The 20,658-nt window shown below is 36.5% G+C and overlaps 1 protein-coding gene and 1 pseudogene across 1 annotated transcript in view; both read left to right on the plus strand.

The window, feature by feature from the left end:
* The first annotated feature begins 1,299 nt into the window (after positions 1-1,299).
* The window catches only part of LOC112678454 (uncharacterized), a 117,573-nt gene continuing 98,214 nt past the window's right edge, over positions 1,300-20,658 (plus strand). The window contains exons 1-2 of the mRNA XM_025477747.3: positions 1,300-1,419; positions 10,123-10,264. Coding sequence (XP_025333532.2) covers positions 1,334-1,419; positions 10,123-10,264 — 228 coding nt within the window. The 5' untranslated portion in view covers positions 1,300-1,333. The remainder of the gene's footprint in view (positions 1,420-10,122; positions 10,265-20,658) is intronic.
* On the plus strand, positions 13,773-15,456 carry LOC112678455 (heterogeneous nuclear ribonucleoprotein A1-like; annotated as a pseudogene).

Genomic DNA, 20,658 nt, shown 5'->3' on the forward strand with positions numbered 1-20,658 from the left:
TGCTACTTTTCTAAGAGAGTAGAAGCTGAAGAGCTTTATTTCATTTTATTTAAGCAAGTATTGACATACTAGTTATTCTATGGAAAACAGCTAGAATTTTCCCAGTTCTGTAGTTTATAATTGCAGTTTAACTACTTTTGCATTATTAAAGATAGCCTATTATCCTCTTTCAGTTTTTAAAAATGAGGTTTTTATTTATTAACTGACTTTCTAGATGATTTGGTAGCCTAACTTGGCTTTTTGCCATGTGTTAGAAAAATAAAGTAGAATTTCATGTTTCAAAGTAGATTTTTAAACACATGGGTTAATTTAACGTATATTCATTGTGTCATACAAATAAAACTTAAATTTAAAATTTGATTACTATTTGAATGATCAAGATGGGAAATAAACTTTAGTTTTAAAGTATGGGAGAGAGAAAATCACAGTTTAAAAAGTAGAATGTAATTTAAATCCATAGTTCTGAATTTTATTGCCTCATATTCTCACTTCTTCTATATAATCTTGAGTGCATTCCCTAATTTTTCATTATTTCAGTTTTCTTATTGATTAACTCTGGATGTTTTTTCCAAAGAAACCTAACAAAATTAAATTGAAATCCTAGGAATAAAATCATACACTGTTAGTGTGCTCAGTTATATTCACTATGAGCCAGATATTTTCTAGCACTGTGTTTATTTGTTGCTGGGATACAAAATTTATTTAACATTTGTGGAACTCAGTTATTTCATCTATTAATTAGGGATACTTAAAACCCTAAGTGAAGAAATTGCCAGATGACTTCTCAAATTCCTTTTAACTTATCTGATTCCAGTTTTTATGATTATATAAATTATTACATAACTTTCTACTTTGGAAAATACAAATCTAAACTCAGAAGATCTTAAAATGTATAATTCTGAATGCACATACTACATGTCAGAGCTAACAATATCTGAAATACACAGGGAACTTAAGTTATATAGTAACCGTTGGAGTCCATGCATCACCAAGTATAAGAGGATAATTGTATCTCTCTAACTTTATTATTAAAGATCTAGGAAATATTCTGATAGTTACATTGTAGGAGATAACAATTTTGTTGAGTATTTTAAAAACCAAGTCTAAACCTTGTGTTATAGTACTTTTCCAAAGGAGATGGAGAAGAGTAAGTTATGTCTGTTCTGAACTCTCCTGGCTTTATGAAGATCTGCTTTTCTGAGTCTTCTATTTTTAGAAGTTGCTTTAATGCTGTGTGCTATTTGTGCTTCTATAGGTGGTAACTGGAAAGTTTCCATAATCACCAGTGACTTGCCAAACTCAGGGACCAGCTCACAGATTTATATTATACTGTATGGACAACATAGAAGTTCACTTCCTATATATCTTTATGGAACAGATGGAGCTCAATTTCAGGATGGCCATGAAGACATATTTACTGTAAGTAATAAAATGGAGTAAAACCTGTTAATATAAGTGATACAGCTAGTTGGTACTTTGGAGTGAATGCAATGTATCAAATTGGTGCTTTGTGTTATAAATGCCATTTGTCCTATAGAAGATCAATCAAAGTAATTGATGGCAGTTTTTGTTCATTCAGATTATACACAAGTTAAACTTCAATACAATAAGAGACAATAACTGGAGAGAAATACTAGATGGACAACATTTATTGTTTCTATACTTGTGGCTGTCAGGAGCAAGGGCTTACACCTTTCTGGCTGTGGCTCTAACAGATAATGCTCAAAGTCAAAGTCACAAAGGAAAAAATACAATTATCAAATAAAGGAGAGCAAAGAAGTTGTAATCAATTGTTAGGTCATGACTAGACACATTGAGATCAAGATTAGGGAGAAACAGAGGTAGCAGGGGAGACCAGTATCAGACAAGTTGTTGAACTAAAGAAAGTCAGAAAAATTAGCAACCAAAAGAAAGACTTGAAATGAGTTTGTACTTTATAGGTATTCAATAATATCTGTTGAATGAATGATCAGAAAAATAGAGGGATTGTTTGGGACCAGGTAGAAATAGAGCATAAAATCACAATCAAGAAAGAGTACCCTTAAATTATCTCATATCTTTATATGATACTTCCACGTGATCCTGGGTGTTTGGTTTACTACAGTCTGTGTATTCAGTCCACATATGTCACAGGAGAGGTTGAGTTACTTGGAACCAAAATAATACTTTAGTTTGAACTATCCATTTCGTACTTTCTATATGAGTTAATATTTAAAGAAACTCTTGTGTTGATGGGCACTAAAAGTAAAAATTGAAGACTTTGTCATTATTTTGCATGTGTAAGAAATATTTTTAGAAGTGACTATACCAAAAGAGTCTAAGTTGTTTTTGTTGTTGTTCTGCTATTATTTCATTTGTACTTTTATTTATTTTATTTTTTTTTCGTTTGTACTTTTAAATCAAGTTTTACCTTCACATGGTGTATTGGGTTAAATTATTCTGAATTCTGAAGTAACAAAGGAACACCTTTAACTCTTCATTCCCGTTTTTTTTTTTTTCCCTACAGGAAACCATTTTCCTAGTTCCATGCTTCTTTCTGAGTGCTGCTACATACATTTCAGCTCTTTCTGTTGTCTTGCTCTTTCTTTATGAGACTTAGGATTGATACATTTACATCTTGTTTATAGAGGTGATGGCTTCTTTAGGTTTAGTAACTTGTTGATTTTGATCATAGTTTTCATTCATTCTGATGAATTAGTTTCTTGTGTTCTTAGGTTCTTTTGTTTTCTTTCCTTTTCTATATAGTTTTGTTGCCAGATATTTTCTTTTTTATTGTGGTGAAATCCAGAAAATAAAATTTGCTATTTTAATCATTCAAAAGCTTGTCATTCGGTTGCCTGTAGTATATTCACAATGTTGTTCAACCACTATCTAGTTCCAGAACATTTTAGTTACCCCAAAAGGAAACTTCATTATGCAGTCTCTTCATTCCCTTTTCCCCAGCCCCTAGCAACCTCTTATCTACTTTCTGATTTTAAGAATTTGCCTATTCTCAATATTTCATATAAATAGAATCATATATGGCCTTTTGTGTCTGTCTTCTTTCGTTTAGCATCATATTTTCAATGTTCATCAATATTACAGCATGTATTAGTACTTTTTTCCTTTATATGGCTGAATAATATTTAATTTTATGGAAATACCATATTTTGTTTATGCATTCATCTGTTGATGGGCTTTTGGGTTGTGTCTACCCTTTGGCTATTGTGAATAATGCTACTATGAACATTTATGTTCATAGTAATTTTTGATTGAGCACCTGTTTTCATTTCTTTTGAGTATATACTTAAAAGTGGAAATTCTGGGTCATATAGTAATTATGTGTTGAATGTTTTGAGCTAAACTCTTTTCCACAGTGGCTCTATTATTTTACATTTCCACCAGCAAAATAGAGTGTTTCATTCTCCACATTCTCACCAACATTTGTTATTGTTGATTAGAAAAATTCTAGTTAAACCTCATGGGTGGGTGTGAAGTGAGATCACATTGTCATTTTGATTTACATTTTTGTAAATTTTGTAATTAATTATGTTGAGTATCACTTTATGTACTTGTATGGTATTTGTGTATCATTGGAAACATATCTATTCAAATCCTTAACCCATTTTTAATTAGGTGGTTTTTCTTCTGTTGAGTTGTGAGAGTTCTTTATATATTCTGAATACTAGACCCTCATCAAAAATAGGATTTGCAAATATTTTCTCTTATATTTTAGGTTGTCTTATCATTCTTTTAATAGTATCCTTTGATTGATAAGAGTTTTTTTTTTTTTAAGATTTTATTTATTTAGGGCAGCCCTGGTGGTGCAGTGGTTTAGCGCCGCCTGCAGCCCAGGGTGTGATCCTGGAGACCTAGGATCGAGTCCCATGTTGGGCTTCCTGCGTGGAGCCTGCTTCTCCCTCTGTCTGTGTCTCTGCCCCCCCCCCCCCCAATAAATAAATAAATCTTAAAAAAAAAGATTTTATTTATTTATTCATGACAGACACATAGAGAGGCAGAGTCATAGGCAGAGGGAGAAGCCGACTCCACACAGGGAGCTTGACGTGGGACTTGTTCCCGGGTCTCCAGGATCACACCCCGGGCTGAAGGTGGAGCTAAACTGCTGGGCCACTGGGGCTGCCTAATAAGAGTTTTAATTAAAAATTTTTTTTTCAGTTTAAGTTCAATTTAGTTAACATATAGTGTATTATTAGTTTCAGGGGTAGAATTTAGTGATTCATCAGTTGCATATAACACCCCGTGCTCATTACATCAAATGCCCTCCTTAATGCCCATCACTCAATTACCCCATCCCCTACCCACATCCCCTCCAACAACCCTCAGTTTGTTCCATATACTTAAGAGTCTCTTATGCTTTGCCTCCCTCTCTGATTTTATTGTATTGCATTGTATTGTATCTTATTTTATTTTATATTTTATTTTTCTTTCCCTTCCCGGGTGTTCATCTATTTTGTTTCTTAAATTCCACACATGAGTGAAATCATATGGTATTAGTTTTTCTCTGACTGACTCATTTCACTTAGCATAATGCCCTCTAGTTCTATCAATGTCATTGCAAATGGCAAGTTTCATTCTTTTTGATGATTAATACTCCCATTTTGTATATATATACCACATCTTTATCCATTCATCTGTGGATGGACATCTGGGCTCTTTCCATATTTTGGCAATTGTGGACATTGTTGCTATAAACATTGGGATGCATATGCCCCTTCAAATCACTGTCTTTGTGTCCTTTGGGATAAATACCTAGCAGTGCAATTTCTGGGTTGTAGAGTAGTTCTATTTTTAACTTTTTGAGGAACCTCCATACTGTTTTCCAGAGTGGCTGCCCCAGTTTGCATTCCCATGAACAGCATACGAGGGTTCCTCTTTCTCTGCATCCTTCCCTACATCTGTTGTTTCCTGAGTTGTTAATTTTTACCATTCTGACTGGTGTTGAGTTGGTATTTTATTGTGATTTTGATTCATATTTCTCTGATGCTGAGTGATGTTGAGCATTTTCTCAAAAGTGTCTCTTGGTCGCTTGTATGGCTTCTTTGGAGAAATGTCTGTTCATGTCTTCTGCCTGTTTCTTGACTGGATTTGTTATTTTTTGGGTGTTGAGTTTGATAAGTTCTTTTTTGTTTTTTCTTTTTTTTTCAGTTCAGAATTTATCTTTGTCTGTTTTTTATTTAAATTCAATTACCCAACATATAGTACATCATTAGTTTCAGATGTAGGGTTCAGTAATTCATCAGTTGTGTATAATACCCAGTGCTCATCACATCACCCCATCCCCTCACCCATATCCCTTCCAGCAAACCTCAGTTTGTTTCCTGCAGTTAAGAGTCTCCATGGTTTGTCTCCCTCTCATGACTTCTCATTCAGTTTTCCCTCCCTTCATTTATGATCTTCTGTACTGTTTCTTATATTCCACATATGAGTGAAACCATATGATAATTGTCTTTCTCTGATTGACTTATTTTGCTCAGCATAATACCCTCCAGTTTCATCCTTGTTGATGTAAATGGTAAGTATTCATCCTTTCTGATAGCTGGGTAATATTGCATTGTGTGTATATACCACAACTTCTTTATCCATTCATCTGTGGATGGGCATCTGGGCTCTTTCCATAGTTTGACTATTGTGGACCATGCTGCTATAAACATTTGGGGTGCATGTACCCCTTTGGATAATCACATTTGTATCTATGGGGTAAATACGTAGTAGTGGAATTGCTGGTTGTAGGGTAGCTCTATTTTTAACTTCTTGAGGAAACGTACTGTTCCAGAGTGGCTGTACCAGCTTGCATTCCCACCAACAGTGTAAGAGGGTCCCCCTTTCTTGCATCCTCCCCCAAATTTGTTGTTTCCTGACTTGTTAATTTTAGCCATACTGACTGGTGTGAATTGGTATCTCATTGTGGTTTGGATTTGTATTTCCTTGATGGCAAGTGATGTGGAGCATTTTTTTCATGTGTCTGTTGGCCATTTGTATGTCTTCTTTGTTAGAAATGTCTGTTTTCATGTCTTTTGCCTATTTCTTGACTAGATTATTTGTTTTTTAGGTGTTGAGTTTGATAAGTGCTTTATGGATTTTGGATACTAGCCCTTTATCTAACATGTCATTTGCAAATATCTTCTCCCATTCCATAGGTTGCCTTTTAATTTTGTTGATTGCTGCCTTTGCTGTGCAGAAGCTTTTTATCCTGATGAAGTCCCAATAGTTCATTTTCACATTTGTTTCCCTTGCCTCTGAAGACATGTCTTGCGAGAAGTAGCTGTGGCCAAGGTCAGAGAGGTTGCTGCCTGTATTCTCTAAGGTTATGACGGATTCCTGTTTTCACATTTAGGTTTCATCCATTTTGAATTTATTTTTGTGTATTTTGTGTGCTGAGTGTATTTTTGTGTATTTTTGTGTGTATTTTTTTGTATTTTTGTGTAGTCTAGTTTCATTTTTTTTTTTTGCACATGGCTAATTTTCCCAACAGCATTTGTTGAAGAAACTCTTTTTTCCATGGTATATTCTTTGCTGCTTTGTCAAAGATTAGTTGATTATAGATTTGAGAGTCCATTTCTGTTACATTGATCCATGTATCTATTCTTGTGCTAGTACCATACTGTCTTGATGATTACAGTTCTGTAATACAGCTTGAAGTCCAGAATTGTGATGCCTCCAGCTTTGGTTTTCTTTTTCAACATTGCTTTAGCTATTTGGGGGCTTTTCTGGTTCCATACAAATTCTAGAATTGTTTGTTCCAACTCTGAAAAATGCTGGTAGTATTTTGACAGGGATTGCATTGAATGTATCGATTGCTTTGGGTAGTGTAGATATTTTAAGAATATTTTTCCTTCCAGTTCATGAGCATGGAATGTTTTTCCATCTTTTTGTGTCTTCCTTAGTTTCTTTCATCAATGTTGTATATTTTTCAATGTACAGATATTTTACCTCTTTGATTAGGTTTATTCCTAGGTATCTTATGCTTTTTGGTACAGTGGGAACTGGGATTGATTCCTTGATTTCTCTTTCTTCTGCTGGTGTATAGAAATGCAACAGACTTCTATGTGTTGATTTTATATCCTTCAACTTTGCTGAATTCCTGTGTCAGTTCTAGCAAGTTTTTAGTGGAGTCTTTCCAGTTTTGTGTTGTCTAGTAACAGTGAAAGTTTGACTTCTAGGCAAATTTGGCTGCCATTTATTTATTTATGTATGTATGTATGTATTGTTGTTTGATTGTTGAAGCTGGGATTTCCAGTATTATGTTGAACAATAGTGATGAGAGTGGACATCCCTGTTGTATTCCTGACCTTGGGGGAAAAGCTCTAAGTTTTTCCCTGTTGCAGATGATGTTCGCTGTGGGTCTTTCATATATATGCTTTTATGGTGTTGAGGTATGTTCCCTCAATCCTTATGTTGTGGAGAGTTTTTATAAGGAAGGATATTGTATTTTGTCAAATGCTTCTTCTGTTATCTATTGAGAGGATCATATGTCATATCCTTTCTTTTACTAATATGATGTATCAAATTGATTAATTTGCAGATGTAGAACCAGCCCAGGATCCCAGGAATAATTCCTACTTGGTCAAGATGAATAATTCTTTTAGTGTACTGTTAGATCCTATTAGCTAGTATCTTGTTGAGGACTTTTGCATCCATGTTCATCAGGGATATTGGTCTGTAATTCTTTTTTTTAGAGGGGTCTTTGGTTTTGTGGTCAAGGTAATGCTGCTCTCATAGAATGAGTTTGGAAGTTTTCCTTCCACTTCTGTTTCTTGGAACAGTTTCAGAAGAATAGGTATTAATTATTCTTTAAATGTTTGGTAGAATTCTCTTGGGAAGCCACCTAGGCCTGGACTCTTGTTTGTTGGAAGATTTTTGATTACTGATTCAATTTCTTTGCTGATTATGGGTCTATTTTGTTTTTTTTTCCTGTATGTTTTGGTAGTTTATCTGTTTCTAGGAATTTATCCATTTCTTCCAGAAAGAGTATATGCCTAATTTGTTGGCATATAATTACTCATAATATTCTCTTATAATTGTATTTCTTTGGTGTTGATTGTGATCCCTGTCATTCATAATTTTATTTGGGTCCTTTCTCTTTTCGTTTTGATGAGTCTGGCTAGGGGTTTATCTTTTTAATTCCTTCGAAGAAGCAGCTCCTAATTTGGATAATCTTTCTTTTTTTTTTTTTTGACTTCTGTATCATTGATGTCTGCTCTCATTTTAATTATTTCTCTTCTGCTGGCTTTAGGGTCTATTTGCTGTTTTTTCTCTAGCTCCTTTAGGTGAAAGGTTAGTTTGTGTATTTCAGACTTTTCTTGTTTCTTGAGGAAACCCTGTTTTGCTGTGTACTTCCCTTGTAGGACTGCTTTTGCTGCATCCCAAAGGTTTGAACTGTCATGTTTTCAGTTTCATTTGCTTCTATGTATTTTAAAAATTATTCTTTAATTTCCCGTGGTTGACCCATTTATTCTTTAGTAGGATATTCTTTAACCTCCATTTATTTGTGGTCTTTCCAAAATTCTTTGTGATTAACTTCAAATATCAGAGCATTGTGGTCTGAAAATATGCATGGTATGGTCTCAGTCTTTTTGTATGGGTTGAGTCCTGATTTGCGACCCAGTATGTGATCTGTTCTAGAGAATGTTCCATGTGAAGTCTTTCTGGTCCAGTGTGTCATTCAAAGCTCTTGTTTCCTTGTTGATCTTCTGCTTAGATGATCTGTCTATTGCTTTGAGTGGGATGTTATAATCTCCTCTATTATTGTATTATTATCAATGAGTTTCTTTAATTTTGTAATTAATTTCTTTATACATTTGGCTGCTCCAAAGTTAGGGCCAGAAATATTTACAATTGATAGATCTTCTTGTTGGATAGATCCCTTTTATTACAATATAGTGTCCTTCTTCATCTCTTATTACATTTTTTGGTTTAGAATCAAGTTTGTCTGACATAAGAATGTTGTCTCTTAGCATGATAAATGGTTCTCCACCCACTCACTTTAAATCTGGAGGGTCTAAAATGAGTCTCTTATAAGTAGCATATTTGATGCATCTTTTTTTGTTGTTCATTCTGATAGCCTATGTCTTTTGATTGGAGCATTGAGTCCATTTACATACATTCAGTTGAATGTAAATAGACTCTAATTATAGAAAAATATTAATTTAGTGCCGTTGTATTATCTATAAAGTCACTATTCCTGCAGATTGTTTCTTTCTAGTCTTTGTTACTTTTGGCCTCTCTCTCTGCTGGAAGGTTCCCCTTTAATATTTCTTGCAGGGCTGGGTTAGTGTTCATGAATTTCTTTAATTTTTGTCTCAGAAACTCTTTATCTCTCCTTCTATTCTGAATGACAGCCTTGCTGGATAAAGTATGCTTGACTGTACATTTTTCTCATTTAGCATGTTGAATATATCATGCCAGTCCTTTCCGGCCTGCCAGGTCTCTGTGGACAGGTCTGCTGTCAGCCTTATGTGTCTACTCTTGTAGGTTAAGGACCTATCTTCTCAAGCTGCTTTCAGGATTTTCTCCTGATCTTTGAAATTTGCAAGCTTCACAATAATATGTGCTTTTTTTTTTTTGGATTGATTTTGAGGAAGTTCTCTGTGCCTCTTGGATTTGAATGCCTATTTCTTTCCCTATATTAGGGAATTCTCAGTTATGATTTGTTCAACTAAACCTTCTCACCCTTTTTCTGCTTTCTCTTCTGGGGCTCTAATAATATGGATATTATTTTACTTTATGGTACTGCTGAGTTCCCTAAGTCTGCCTTCATGATCTAATAGTTTTCTTTCCCTCTTCTTTTCAGCTTTATTATTTACCATAATTTTATCTTCTGTATCACTGATTCACTCTTCTGCTTTATTCATCCTCATTTTTATGGCCTCCACATGGGACTGCATCTCAGTTATAACATTTTTAATTTTGGCCTGACTGGATTTTAGTTCTTTTATCTCTAAAGTAAGGGATTCTCTAGTGTGTTCTATGTTTTTTTTTTTTTAACCCAGTGGCATGTTTATAATTGTTGTTTTAAATTCTAGAAATCTGATTTATATCCATTTTGACTAAATTCTTGGCTGTGGGTACTACCTCTTGTTCTTTCTTTTGGGGTGAATTTCTCTGTCTTGTCATTTTGTCCAGAAAAAAAAAGAAGAAAGAAAAAGAAAAAACAACAACAGCAAAAGTAACAATTGCAACAAGAACAACAAAAAAACTTCAGGAAGTGTTTCTGGTCTATGCTGTGTACACTCTGCTGTTGGGTTTTGGCTCATCTTTCCCACTGGTCAGTCCTCTAAAGAATTCCTTCTTGTAGTGGTGGAGTGTTTAAACCTTTAAGTGTGCTTTGAATAGTTTGTTAAGTTAAGCTTGGAAAAGAAATAAAAAGTCTGATTCAGCCCACAGAAAAGGAGAGAGAACAAAAATGCAAAGAAACAGATGAACAAAAAACTGTAAGCCTAATTCCAAAGAATAAGAAGGAAAAAAGAGTAAAGTAAGAAGAAAAAATAGAAAAGAAATAAGCCTGATCCAAAAAAGCAACCAACAAATTAACAAAAAAATTATAAGCTTAAGACATATATATGTATTTATAAAATAAAGGATAAAAAAGTTAAAAAAAAAGAAAAATAAAAAATTTAAAAAAATAAAGGAAAAAAAGAAGCAAATCTGGTCCTATTTCCACCAGAAACTGATGTTTTGGGGGTACTCTTTAATCAGGAGACTTGGGATACCTGGGTGGCTCAGTGGTTGAGTGTTAGCCTTCAGCTTAGGGTGTGAAAAAGAAAGAAGTCCGGGGATAGAGTCCGGGGATAGAGTCCTGCATCGGGCTCCCTGCCAGGCACAGGCTCCCTGTCTGTGTCTCTGCCTCTCTCTGTGTCTCTCATGAGTAAATAAATAAAATCTTTAAAAAAAAACCAGTAGACTGAATACATGTAGGGAGGTTCTGTGTTGGTCTTCTGAGGGAGAGGCCTACTAGGCTAGCTCACAAACTGATTTGTCTTTGTTATGATATTCCTGTCAGGTGTAGGGGGCAGCCTCCACTGGAGGCACTGTATTTCTCTCTGAAGTCCTGTTTTGGTGCGTAGGGGGATGGACAATGGGGAGGGAAGAATATGATGTCACCCTACCCTCTTATTCCTGGTTAGGGGAACTCCTGGTCACCACTGTTCAGGAGGCCCACTCAGAAAAGTGAAGTCTCCTGTGTCCTGGGCTTTCATCACCCTGTGTGTTCTTGAGCCATTGGAGCATCTGGCACTACAGATATTCTGTATTATCTCTGACCTGTGGCTGGGCTTAAAAACTCCCAAGTTTTAAAGGGCCTGGCAAAATGTAGACTCACTCCCCTTCCCTGGAGGAGAGCCTCATGCTGTGTCCAGCACTGCCTGTCCCAGAAAAGCAGTTGCATAGTACATGCAAGAAGGTTAGAATTTATTGTGATGCATAGCAAAAAGCTGCAACCAGGTTCTGCCATCTGTGCACGACTCAGTCTCTGACTCTGTCTGGCCCAGAAAAGGAGTATCACAGAGGCTTAGATCTATTGTGGCAGACAGCTAAAAGCAGGGGCCAGTTTATCTGCAATCCACATGTGTCTCTGTTTTCTACTTAGTTCTGTCCCAGAAAAGCAGCCATTTGGCGTGCACATGGTGGTTTACGCCTATTGTGGCTCACAGTGAAAAGCTGCTACAAGGTTATCTGCCTTCTGTGCACACCTCTGTCCCTGCTGTTGAGCACTGCTCAGTGGCTCCCAGCTGGCTTTTTGTCCATGGAGAGGCAAAATATGTTCTTGCAAATGTACTCTGGGAAGGGGAGTGCTCTCTTCCAGTGTGACCCGGGGGATCTCCTCACTGAGGCTTATTGTGTGATCCCTACCTGCTGTGTTCTCTCCCTCTCCCTGACTTTGCTCCATGAAAAAGGTTCTCTCCCCTTTGTGGCCCATGGATTTCCTCTCCCCAGATTTACAGCTCTGAACCTCACCTCTGCCATGCTTTCTCCTTCCAACTGTACAGGTTGTTTTCTTAATCCTCAGATCCTATTTCTAGTTGTTCAAAATAGTTGGATGTTGATTCCTGAAGCAGTGAGCCAAACTCAGGGTCCTTCTCCTACTCTGCCACCTTTACTCCTCCGTCTGTACAACCTCTTTTTTATCCATTCATCTATCAATGGAAACTTGGGCAACTTCCATGTCTTGGCTATTGTAAATGATGCTGCAGTAAATGTAGGGGTGCATATATCTTTTCCTTTTTTTTCCTTTTTTTTTTTGTATATGTCTTTTCAAATTAGTGTTTTGACATTTTTTGGGTAAATACCCAGTAGTAGAATTGCTATATTTTATGATAATTTTATCTTTAATTTTTAAATGATTTTATTTATTTGAGAGAGAGTGTGCATGAAAGGGAGAGTGAGTGGGAGAAGCAGACTCCCAACTGAACAGAGATCCTGATGTAGTCCTCAATTCCAGGACCCTGAGATGCAGACCTTATTCAAAGGCAGACACTTAACTGACTGAGCCACCCAGGAGCCCCTCTGTTTTTAATTTTTGAGGAACTTCCATATTGTTTACCATTATGACTGCCCCAATTTACATTATCAACAGTGCCTGAGAGTTTTTCTTCTTATCCTTGTCAACACTTGTCATTTGTGTTGATTTTAGCCATTCTGACAGGTGTAAAATGATATCTCATTGTGATTTTTAAAAGATATTTTTTAAATTTATTCATGAGAGACACACAGAGAGAGATGCAGAGACATAGGCAGAGATATAGGCAGAGAGAGAGGCAGGCTCCATGCAGGGAGCCCGATGTGGGACTCGATCCTGGGTCTCCAAGATCATGCCCTGGGCGTGAAGGCAGGCGCTAAAGTGCTGAGCCATCCAGGGATCTCTCTCAATGTGATTTTAATTTGCATTTCCCTGATGATTAGTGATGTTGAGCATTTTGTTATTTGTATATTGGTCATCATTATGTCTTCTTTGGAAAGATGTCTATTCAGGTCTTCTGACCATTTTTAAACAAGATTATTATTGTTATTTTTTTTGGTGTTGAGTTGTATATATTCTTTATATATTTTGAATATTAACATATTATTGGTTACATTATTTGTAAATATCTTCTCCCATTTAGGAGACTGCCTTTTTGTTTTGTTGATAGTTTTCTTTGCTCTGCAGAAGCTTTATATTATGGTATAGTTCCAATATTTTATTTTTGCATTTGTTTCCCTTGTCTGAGAAGACATATCTAGAAAAATTTTCCTATGGCTGATGTCAAAGGAATTACTCCCTGTATTTTCTTTGAGGAGTTTTATGGTTTTAGGTCTCACATTTAGCTTTCTAATCCATTTTGAGTTCATTTCTGTGTATGGTGAAAGAAAGTGGTCAAGTTTCATATACCATTTGTTGAAGAGACTGTCTTTCCTCATATTCTTGCCTTCTTTTTCATAGATTAATTGAAGTAAAATTCTCAATTTTTTTTCTGGGCTCTCTTTCCTGTTCTGTTGATCTGCGTGTCTATTTTTGTGCCAGTACCACACTGTTTTGATTACTGTAGATTTGTAGTTTGCCTTAAAATCCGGGATTGAGGGGATCCCTGGGTGGCTCAGCGGGATAGCACCTGCCACGGCCCAAGGCGTGATCCTGGGGCCCTGGTATCCAGTCCGACATTGGGCTCCCTGCGTGGAGCCTGCTTCTTCCTCTGCCTGTGTCTCTCTCTCTCTCTGTGTCTCATGAATAAATAAATAAAATCTTAAAAAAAAATCTGGGGCCTTTTTTCTGCCCTTGGCCTCCACCGAGTAAGCATCATTAAAGTCTCCCCTCCCACCAACCACTGTCATGTCTAAGTCAGAGTCTCCCAAAGAGCCCGAGCAGCTGCGGAAGCTCATCCTTGGAGGTTTGAGCTTCGAAACAACTGATGAGTGTCTGAGGAGCCATTTTGAGCAATGGGGGAGCTTATGGGCTGAGAGACCCCCAACACCAAGCACTCCAGAGGCTTTGGGTTCCACACATACGCCACCTGGAGGAGGTGACACGGCCATGAACGCTGGGCCGCACAAAGTGGATGGAAGAGTCGTGGAACCAAAGAGAGCTGTCTCCCGAGAAGATTCTCAAAGACCCGGTGCCCACTTAACTGTGAAAAAGATTTTTGTTGGTGGCATTAAAGAAGACACTGAAGAACATCATCTAAGGGATTATTTTGAACAGTATGGGAAAATTGAAGTGATTGAGACCATGACTGACTGAGGCAGTGGCAAAAAGAGAGGTTTTGCTTTTGTGACCTTTGACGACCATGACTCTGTAGACAAGATTGTCATTCAAAAATACCATACTGTGAATGGCCACAACTGTGAAGTAAGGAAAGCCCTATCGGAGCAAGAGATGGCTAGAGCTTCATCCAGCCAAAGAGGCCCAAGTGGTTCTGGAAACTTTGGTGGTGGTCGTGGAGGTGGTTTTGGTGGGAATGACAACTTTGGTCGTGGAGGGAACTTCAGTGGTCGAGGTGGCTTTGGTGGCAGTCGAGGTGGTGGTGGATATGGTGGCAGTGGGGATGGCTATAATGGATTTGGTAATGATGGAAGCAACTTTGGAGGTGGCAGAAGCTATAACGATTTTGGCAATTACAACAATCAGTCCTCAAATTTTGGACCCATGAAAGGAGAAAATTTTGGAGGAAGAAGCTCTGGCCCCTATGGTGGTGGAGGCCAATACTTTGCCAAACCACGAAACCAAGATGGCTATGGCGGTTCCAGCAGCAGCAGCAGCTATGGCAGTGGCAGAAGGTTTTAATTACTGCCAGGAAACAAAACTTAGCAGGAGAGGAGAGCCAGAGAAGTGACAGGGAAGCTACAGGTTACAACAGATTTGTGAACTCAGCCAAGCACAATGGTGGCAGGACCTAGCTGCTACAAAGAAGACATGTTTTAGACAATACTCATGTGTATGGGCAAAAAACTCGAGGACTGTATTTGTGACTAATTGTATAACAGGTTATTTTAGTTTCTGTTCTGTGGAAAGTGTAAAGCATTCCAACAAAGGGTTTTAATGGAGATTTTTTCTTGCACCCATGCTGTTGATTGCTAAATGTCTGATCATGACGCTGAATAAATGTGTCTTTTTTTAAATGTGCTGTGTAAAGTTAGTCTACTCTGAAGCCATCTTGGTAAACTACCCCAACAGTGTGAAGTTAGAATTCCTTCAGGGTGATGGCAGGTTCCATTCGAAATTTATTTGCAACCTGCTTGGGCACAGAAGCCATTGTCTCCACAAACCTTGGTATGGTTGAACTGACAGTTAATGTGTTGTGACCTGGAGTTCACCGTTAAAAAGGTCACCCAAGCAAAGTCCTGGAGTTTATTTGGTTATTATGATTGTTGGCACATCCTATGCAATATATCTAAATTGAATTATGGTATCAGATAAAATTATAGATGGGATTAAAGCTTGTGTATCGTCCATTATCATGTGTAATCAATAAACGATTTAATATTAAATCTGGGATTGAGATACCTCCAGCTTTGTTCTCTTTCTCAAGATTGCTTTGGATATTTATGGTCTTTTGTGGTTCCGTACAAATTTAAGTATTATTCAAGCTTGGAAAAAATGTTGTTGGTTACCCAACAACAGGGTCTGTTGATTGGAACATTAAGTCTACTTACATTTAAAGTAATTACCGATAGGTGTGTACTTACTGTAATTTTGCCTATTGTTTTCTGGTTGTTTTGTAATTCTTCTCTGTTCCTTTCTTCTTTTCTTTCTCTCTTTTCTTTGTGATTTGATGGTTTCTTTAGTGCTGTATTTAGATTCCTTTCTATTTATCTTTTGTGTGTCTATTAATGGGTTTTTGGTTTGTAGTTACCATGAAGTTTATATGTAGCATTCTAGGTATATAGTAGTCTATTTTAAGTTGTATTCATATAAGTTCAAACATTTTCTTAAAGCACTACATTCTCCCTGCTCCCTCACTAGTTATTATAGATTATAGCTGTGGATATATATAATTGATTTTTACTACTTTTGTCTTTTAACCTTTATAATGGCTTTATAAGTGCTTGATCTAGTACCTTTACCATATGTTTGCTTTTCTTTTCTGCTTAGAGATCCCTTTAAATCTGACAAGACTGGTTTAGTGGTAAAGAACTCCCTTACCTTTTGTTTATCTGAGAAACTTCTATCTCTCTTTCAATTCTGAATGATAACCTTGCCAGGTAGAGTATTCTTGAGTGTAGGGTTTTTCTTTTCAGCACTTTGAATATATCAATCCATTCTCTTCTTGTCTAGAATGTTTCTGGTAAAAATTCAGCTTATAGTCTTATGGAGGTTTCCTTATTATGTAACTAGTGTTTCTTTTCTCTTGCTGCTTTTAAGATTATCTATCTTTAATTTTTGACATTTTAAGTATTATGCATCTTGTTATGGACCTCTTTGGGTTCATCTTGGGGCTCCCTGTATTTCCTGGATCTTGGTGTCTGTTTCCTTCCTCAGATTAGGAAAGTTTCAGCTGTTATTTCTTCAAATAAGTCTTTTGCCCATCTTTCTCTCTCTTTCTGAGACATCTGTATTCTAAATGTTAGTATACTTGATGTTTTCTCCAAGGTCCCTTAAAATATCTTCATCTTTTATTTTTATTTTTATTTTTATTTTTTTATCTTCATCTTTTAAAAATTCTTTTCTTTATTATTTAGTCTGAGTGATTTCTACTACCCTGTCTTTCAGATCACTGATTTGTTCTTCTGCATCATCAATCTGCTTTTGATTTCCTCTAGTGCATTTTTCAATTCAGTAATCGTATTCTTTAGCTCTGATTGGTTCCTTTCTATATTTTCTGTCATATTGAAATTTTCACTATGTTCACCCATTTTTCTCCTCAGTTCAGTGAGCATCTTTATCACCATTACATAGAACTCTTTATCCAGTAGATTGCTTATCTCCATTTTGTTTAGCTCCTTTTCCGAGGTTTTATCTTATTTCTTTTGTAACATATTCCTCTGTCTCCTCATTTTGCCTGTGTCTGGTTTTCTATATATTAGGTAGATCAGCTTTGTCTCCTGGCCTTGAAGGAGCAGCCTTATATAGGAGGTGTCCTGTGGGGCTGAGAAGTGGAATACTCCCTGGTCACCAGAAGTAGGTTCTCCAGGGGTATCTCCTGCATGTACTATGAGTACCCTTCTAAATGGTTGGGACATGACTCCTGTGGACATACTGGTGTCTGGCCTTTGGCATGGGTGGCTGAGAGGCCTGGCAACATCTGCTGTGGGCATGCTGATAAGTGAGGTCCTCTTTGTGGGTATTCTGGTCCTAGCTGAGGCTACCTGTCAGGTGTGCTGGGGAAGAAGCCCCCTTGGAGGGATGTCTGCTAAGGTTTACATTTTGAGTTGGGTGGATCTGTAGGAGAATGCCAGGGAGGGCAAGAAGTGCTATAAACGTAGATGGAGAGTGTCAGAAATAGTGCCCTTCAGGTATGAAGATACTAGGTAGAAGAAATATAAAAAGAAATAGCACCAATCAGTGCTGCTATTGCTGGAGAATATTCCTACAGATCCCTACCTCTGTGATACAGGCCCTAAAATTAGTCAATAAATATCTTTTACTTATGGCCCAGGTGCTTTTCAAACTTCTGGCTTTGTGCTGGATCTTGGAGCAAGTGAGATTATGCATCAGAATTTTAAGAGCAGGGCAGCCTGGGTGGCTCAGCAGTTTAACACGGCCTTCAGCCCAGGGTGTGATCCTGGAGACCCGGGATCGAGTCCCACATCGGGCTCCCTGCATGGAGCCTGCTTCTTTCTCTGCCTGTGTCTCTCCCTCTCTCTCTCTCTCTGTCTCTGTCTCTCATGAATAAATAAATAAAATCTTTAATAAAAAAAAGAATTTTAAGAGCAGAGTATTGGTTTCCTATAGCCCTCTAGCTTCTTCTGAGTTAAGCCCTATTGATTTTCAAAACTGAATACTACAGGGTCTTGTTTTCCTGGTCTTGAGGGCAGCAGTGCCTGATATGGGGCTTTATCTTCTCATTCCTCAGGGATGACTTCCATATTGGTAGTATCCCTCCCATATGTGGGTCCCCAGTGGGGATGTGAGTTGACTAGACTGTGTCTCTGCCACTTCTATACATCATGATGTGGCTTTTTCTTTATGTATTTGGTTGTGGGAGAGCTATTATCCTAGTCTTCAGCTCATCTCAGAGTGTGAGAGAGAGAGAGTTGTTTTGGTGTGACCAGGGAGGAGGTGAGCTCAGTATCTTCCTACTCTGCTATCTTGATTTCATCTCTATTTACATACTTTAAAGGCTTCTCCTTGAGGGTCCGGTTTCCAATCAGTCTGAAAGTAGGTGCTGATTAAGATCCCTCCCTTTGGAGTACTTTCAGGTCTTCGGACAATGTCCTCAATTGGGACCTGTAAAGAATAAGTCAAGCTGCTTACACAGTCACAAAGGTCCAAGAGACAGCCAAGTACTAGGACATTAGTCTTGGTGATGGTTTTTTTGAATCTGACACCTAAGGCAAGGGCAAAAGTAAAAAAAAGTGGTAGTATGTCAAGCTAAAATCTTCTGTACAATGAAGGATATCATCAATAAAATGAAAAGGCAACCTACTGGATAGGAGAAGATATTTCCATATATGTCATATATCTAAGAAAGTGTTAATATCCAAAATATATAATATATATATATATATATATATATATATATATATATAATGAACTCATTCAACTCAATATCAAAAAGAGAAATAATCTGGTTAAAAATGGGTAGAGGATCTGAATACACATTTTCCCAAAGAAGATATATAGATATCCAATACGCCCATGTAAAGATGCTTAACATCACTAATCATGAGGGAAATGCAAATCAAAACCATGAGATATCACCTCCCACCTCTTAGAATAGCTATTATCAAAAAGATAAGAAATAATAAGTGTTGGCAAGGAAGTGGAAGCAAAGACAACCTTGTGCACTGTTGGTGGTAATGTAAATTGGTACAATCTCAAAAAATTAAAAACAGAAATACAATATGATCCAGCAATTCCATTTCTGGGTACTTATCTAAAGAAAGTGAAAATACTATTTCAAAAAGATATATGTGCTCCAATGTTCATTGCAGCATTACTTACAATAGCCAAGATATGGAAATAATCTAAGTGTCCATTAATGAATTAATGTATAAAGACGTGGTATAAATATACAATAGAATACTACTCAGTCATGAAAAAGAATGAGATCTTGCTACTTGTGGCCACATAAGTGTACCTTAAGACTATTATTCTAAATGATGAAAAGTCAGAGAAAGACAAATACCACTTGATTTCACTTATAAGCAGGATCTAAAAAAATACATAAGGAAACAAAACAAAATTAATAGATACCCAGAACAGATTGGTAGTTGCCAGAGGGGCGGGGGTTGAGGTTCAGGCAAAATGGGTGAAGATATAGAAACTTCCAGTAATAAATAACAGAGATGTAACATTATGGCATTATTGTAGTCGGTAATGTTGTATGGCACATTTGAAAGTTGCTAAGAGAGTAAATCTTAAAAGTTCCCATCACAGGAAAAACATTTCAAAACTGCATGGTGACAGATGATAACTAGACTTATTGTGGTGACTGTTTCATAGGCTACACAAATACCACATCATATACTTGAATCTAATATAATGTTATATTTCAATTATACCTTAATAAAAAAGAACATTGTATATTAATGATGAAAAAGTATTTGATAGAATTTACCAGTGAAACATCTATTCCTTTTTTTTTTTTTTTTTTTTTTGTGAAACATCTATTCTTAAGGCCTAAAAAAAGGCCAATTAAAAAAATAATTGGGAGATTTTTTATTACTTCTTCAATCTCTTTACTTTTTATAGGCCTATTCAGAATTTGTTTTTCCCAGTCAGTTTGATAAGTTGTCTGTTTCTAAGAGTCGTCCATTTCATATAGGTTATCTAATTTTTTGCCCTACAATTATTCACGGCTTTTTTTTCTATAATCCTTTTTTCTTCTGTAAGGTTAGTGGTAATGTCTCTTTTCATTTCTGATTTTAGCAATTTGAGTATTCTTTTTTCTTTAGGATAGCTAAATGTTTTTCAGTTTTGCTGTTGTTTTTGAAGAATCAGCTTTTGGTTTCATTGATTTTATTTTCTATTTTATCTCCATTCTAATATGTATTATTTCCTTTCTTCTGTTAGCTTTGTATTTAGTTTGTTCTTCTTTTTCTTTTCCTTCCTTATGTTGTACAGCTATATTATTTTATTTGAGATCTTCTTCTTCTTTCTCCTCTCCCCATCTGTTTTCTCTTCCCATCTCCTTTTTCCTTCCCTCTCTCCCTTTTCTTCTCTCTCCTTCTCCTTCCCTACCCTCCCTTCTTTTCCTTCTTTTTGCTTAGTGTCTCTGGATTTATTAGATTAAAATCTCCAAAGAAGTTTTTTCCTCACAGTAAGCTTGCCAATTTAGCTGATGGGCACCCATCTGAAATGATTTCCTTCTTTAAGTACAAGCTTTAAGGAATTATAGCTAAAATTTCCCTCTGAGCTCTGCTTTCACTTTCTTCCCCATATTTTTTTATTCATCTCAAGTTATTTTTTAATTTCTCTTGAAATTTCTTTGACTCATTGGTTGCTTAAGAGTATGTTGCTTAAGTTACACATAGTTGTGGATTTTCTATTTTTCCTTCTTGTAGTGATTGCTAGTTTTATTCCATTGT

The sequence above is a fragment of the Canis lupus genome, chromosome 29, assembly GCF_003254725.2.
Source record: "Canis lupus dingo isolate Sandy chromosome 29, ASM325472v2, whole genome shotgun sequence".
Lineage (NCBI taxonomy): Eukaryota > Metazoa > Chordata > Mammalia > Carnivora > Canidae > Canis > Canis lupus.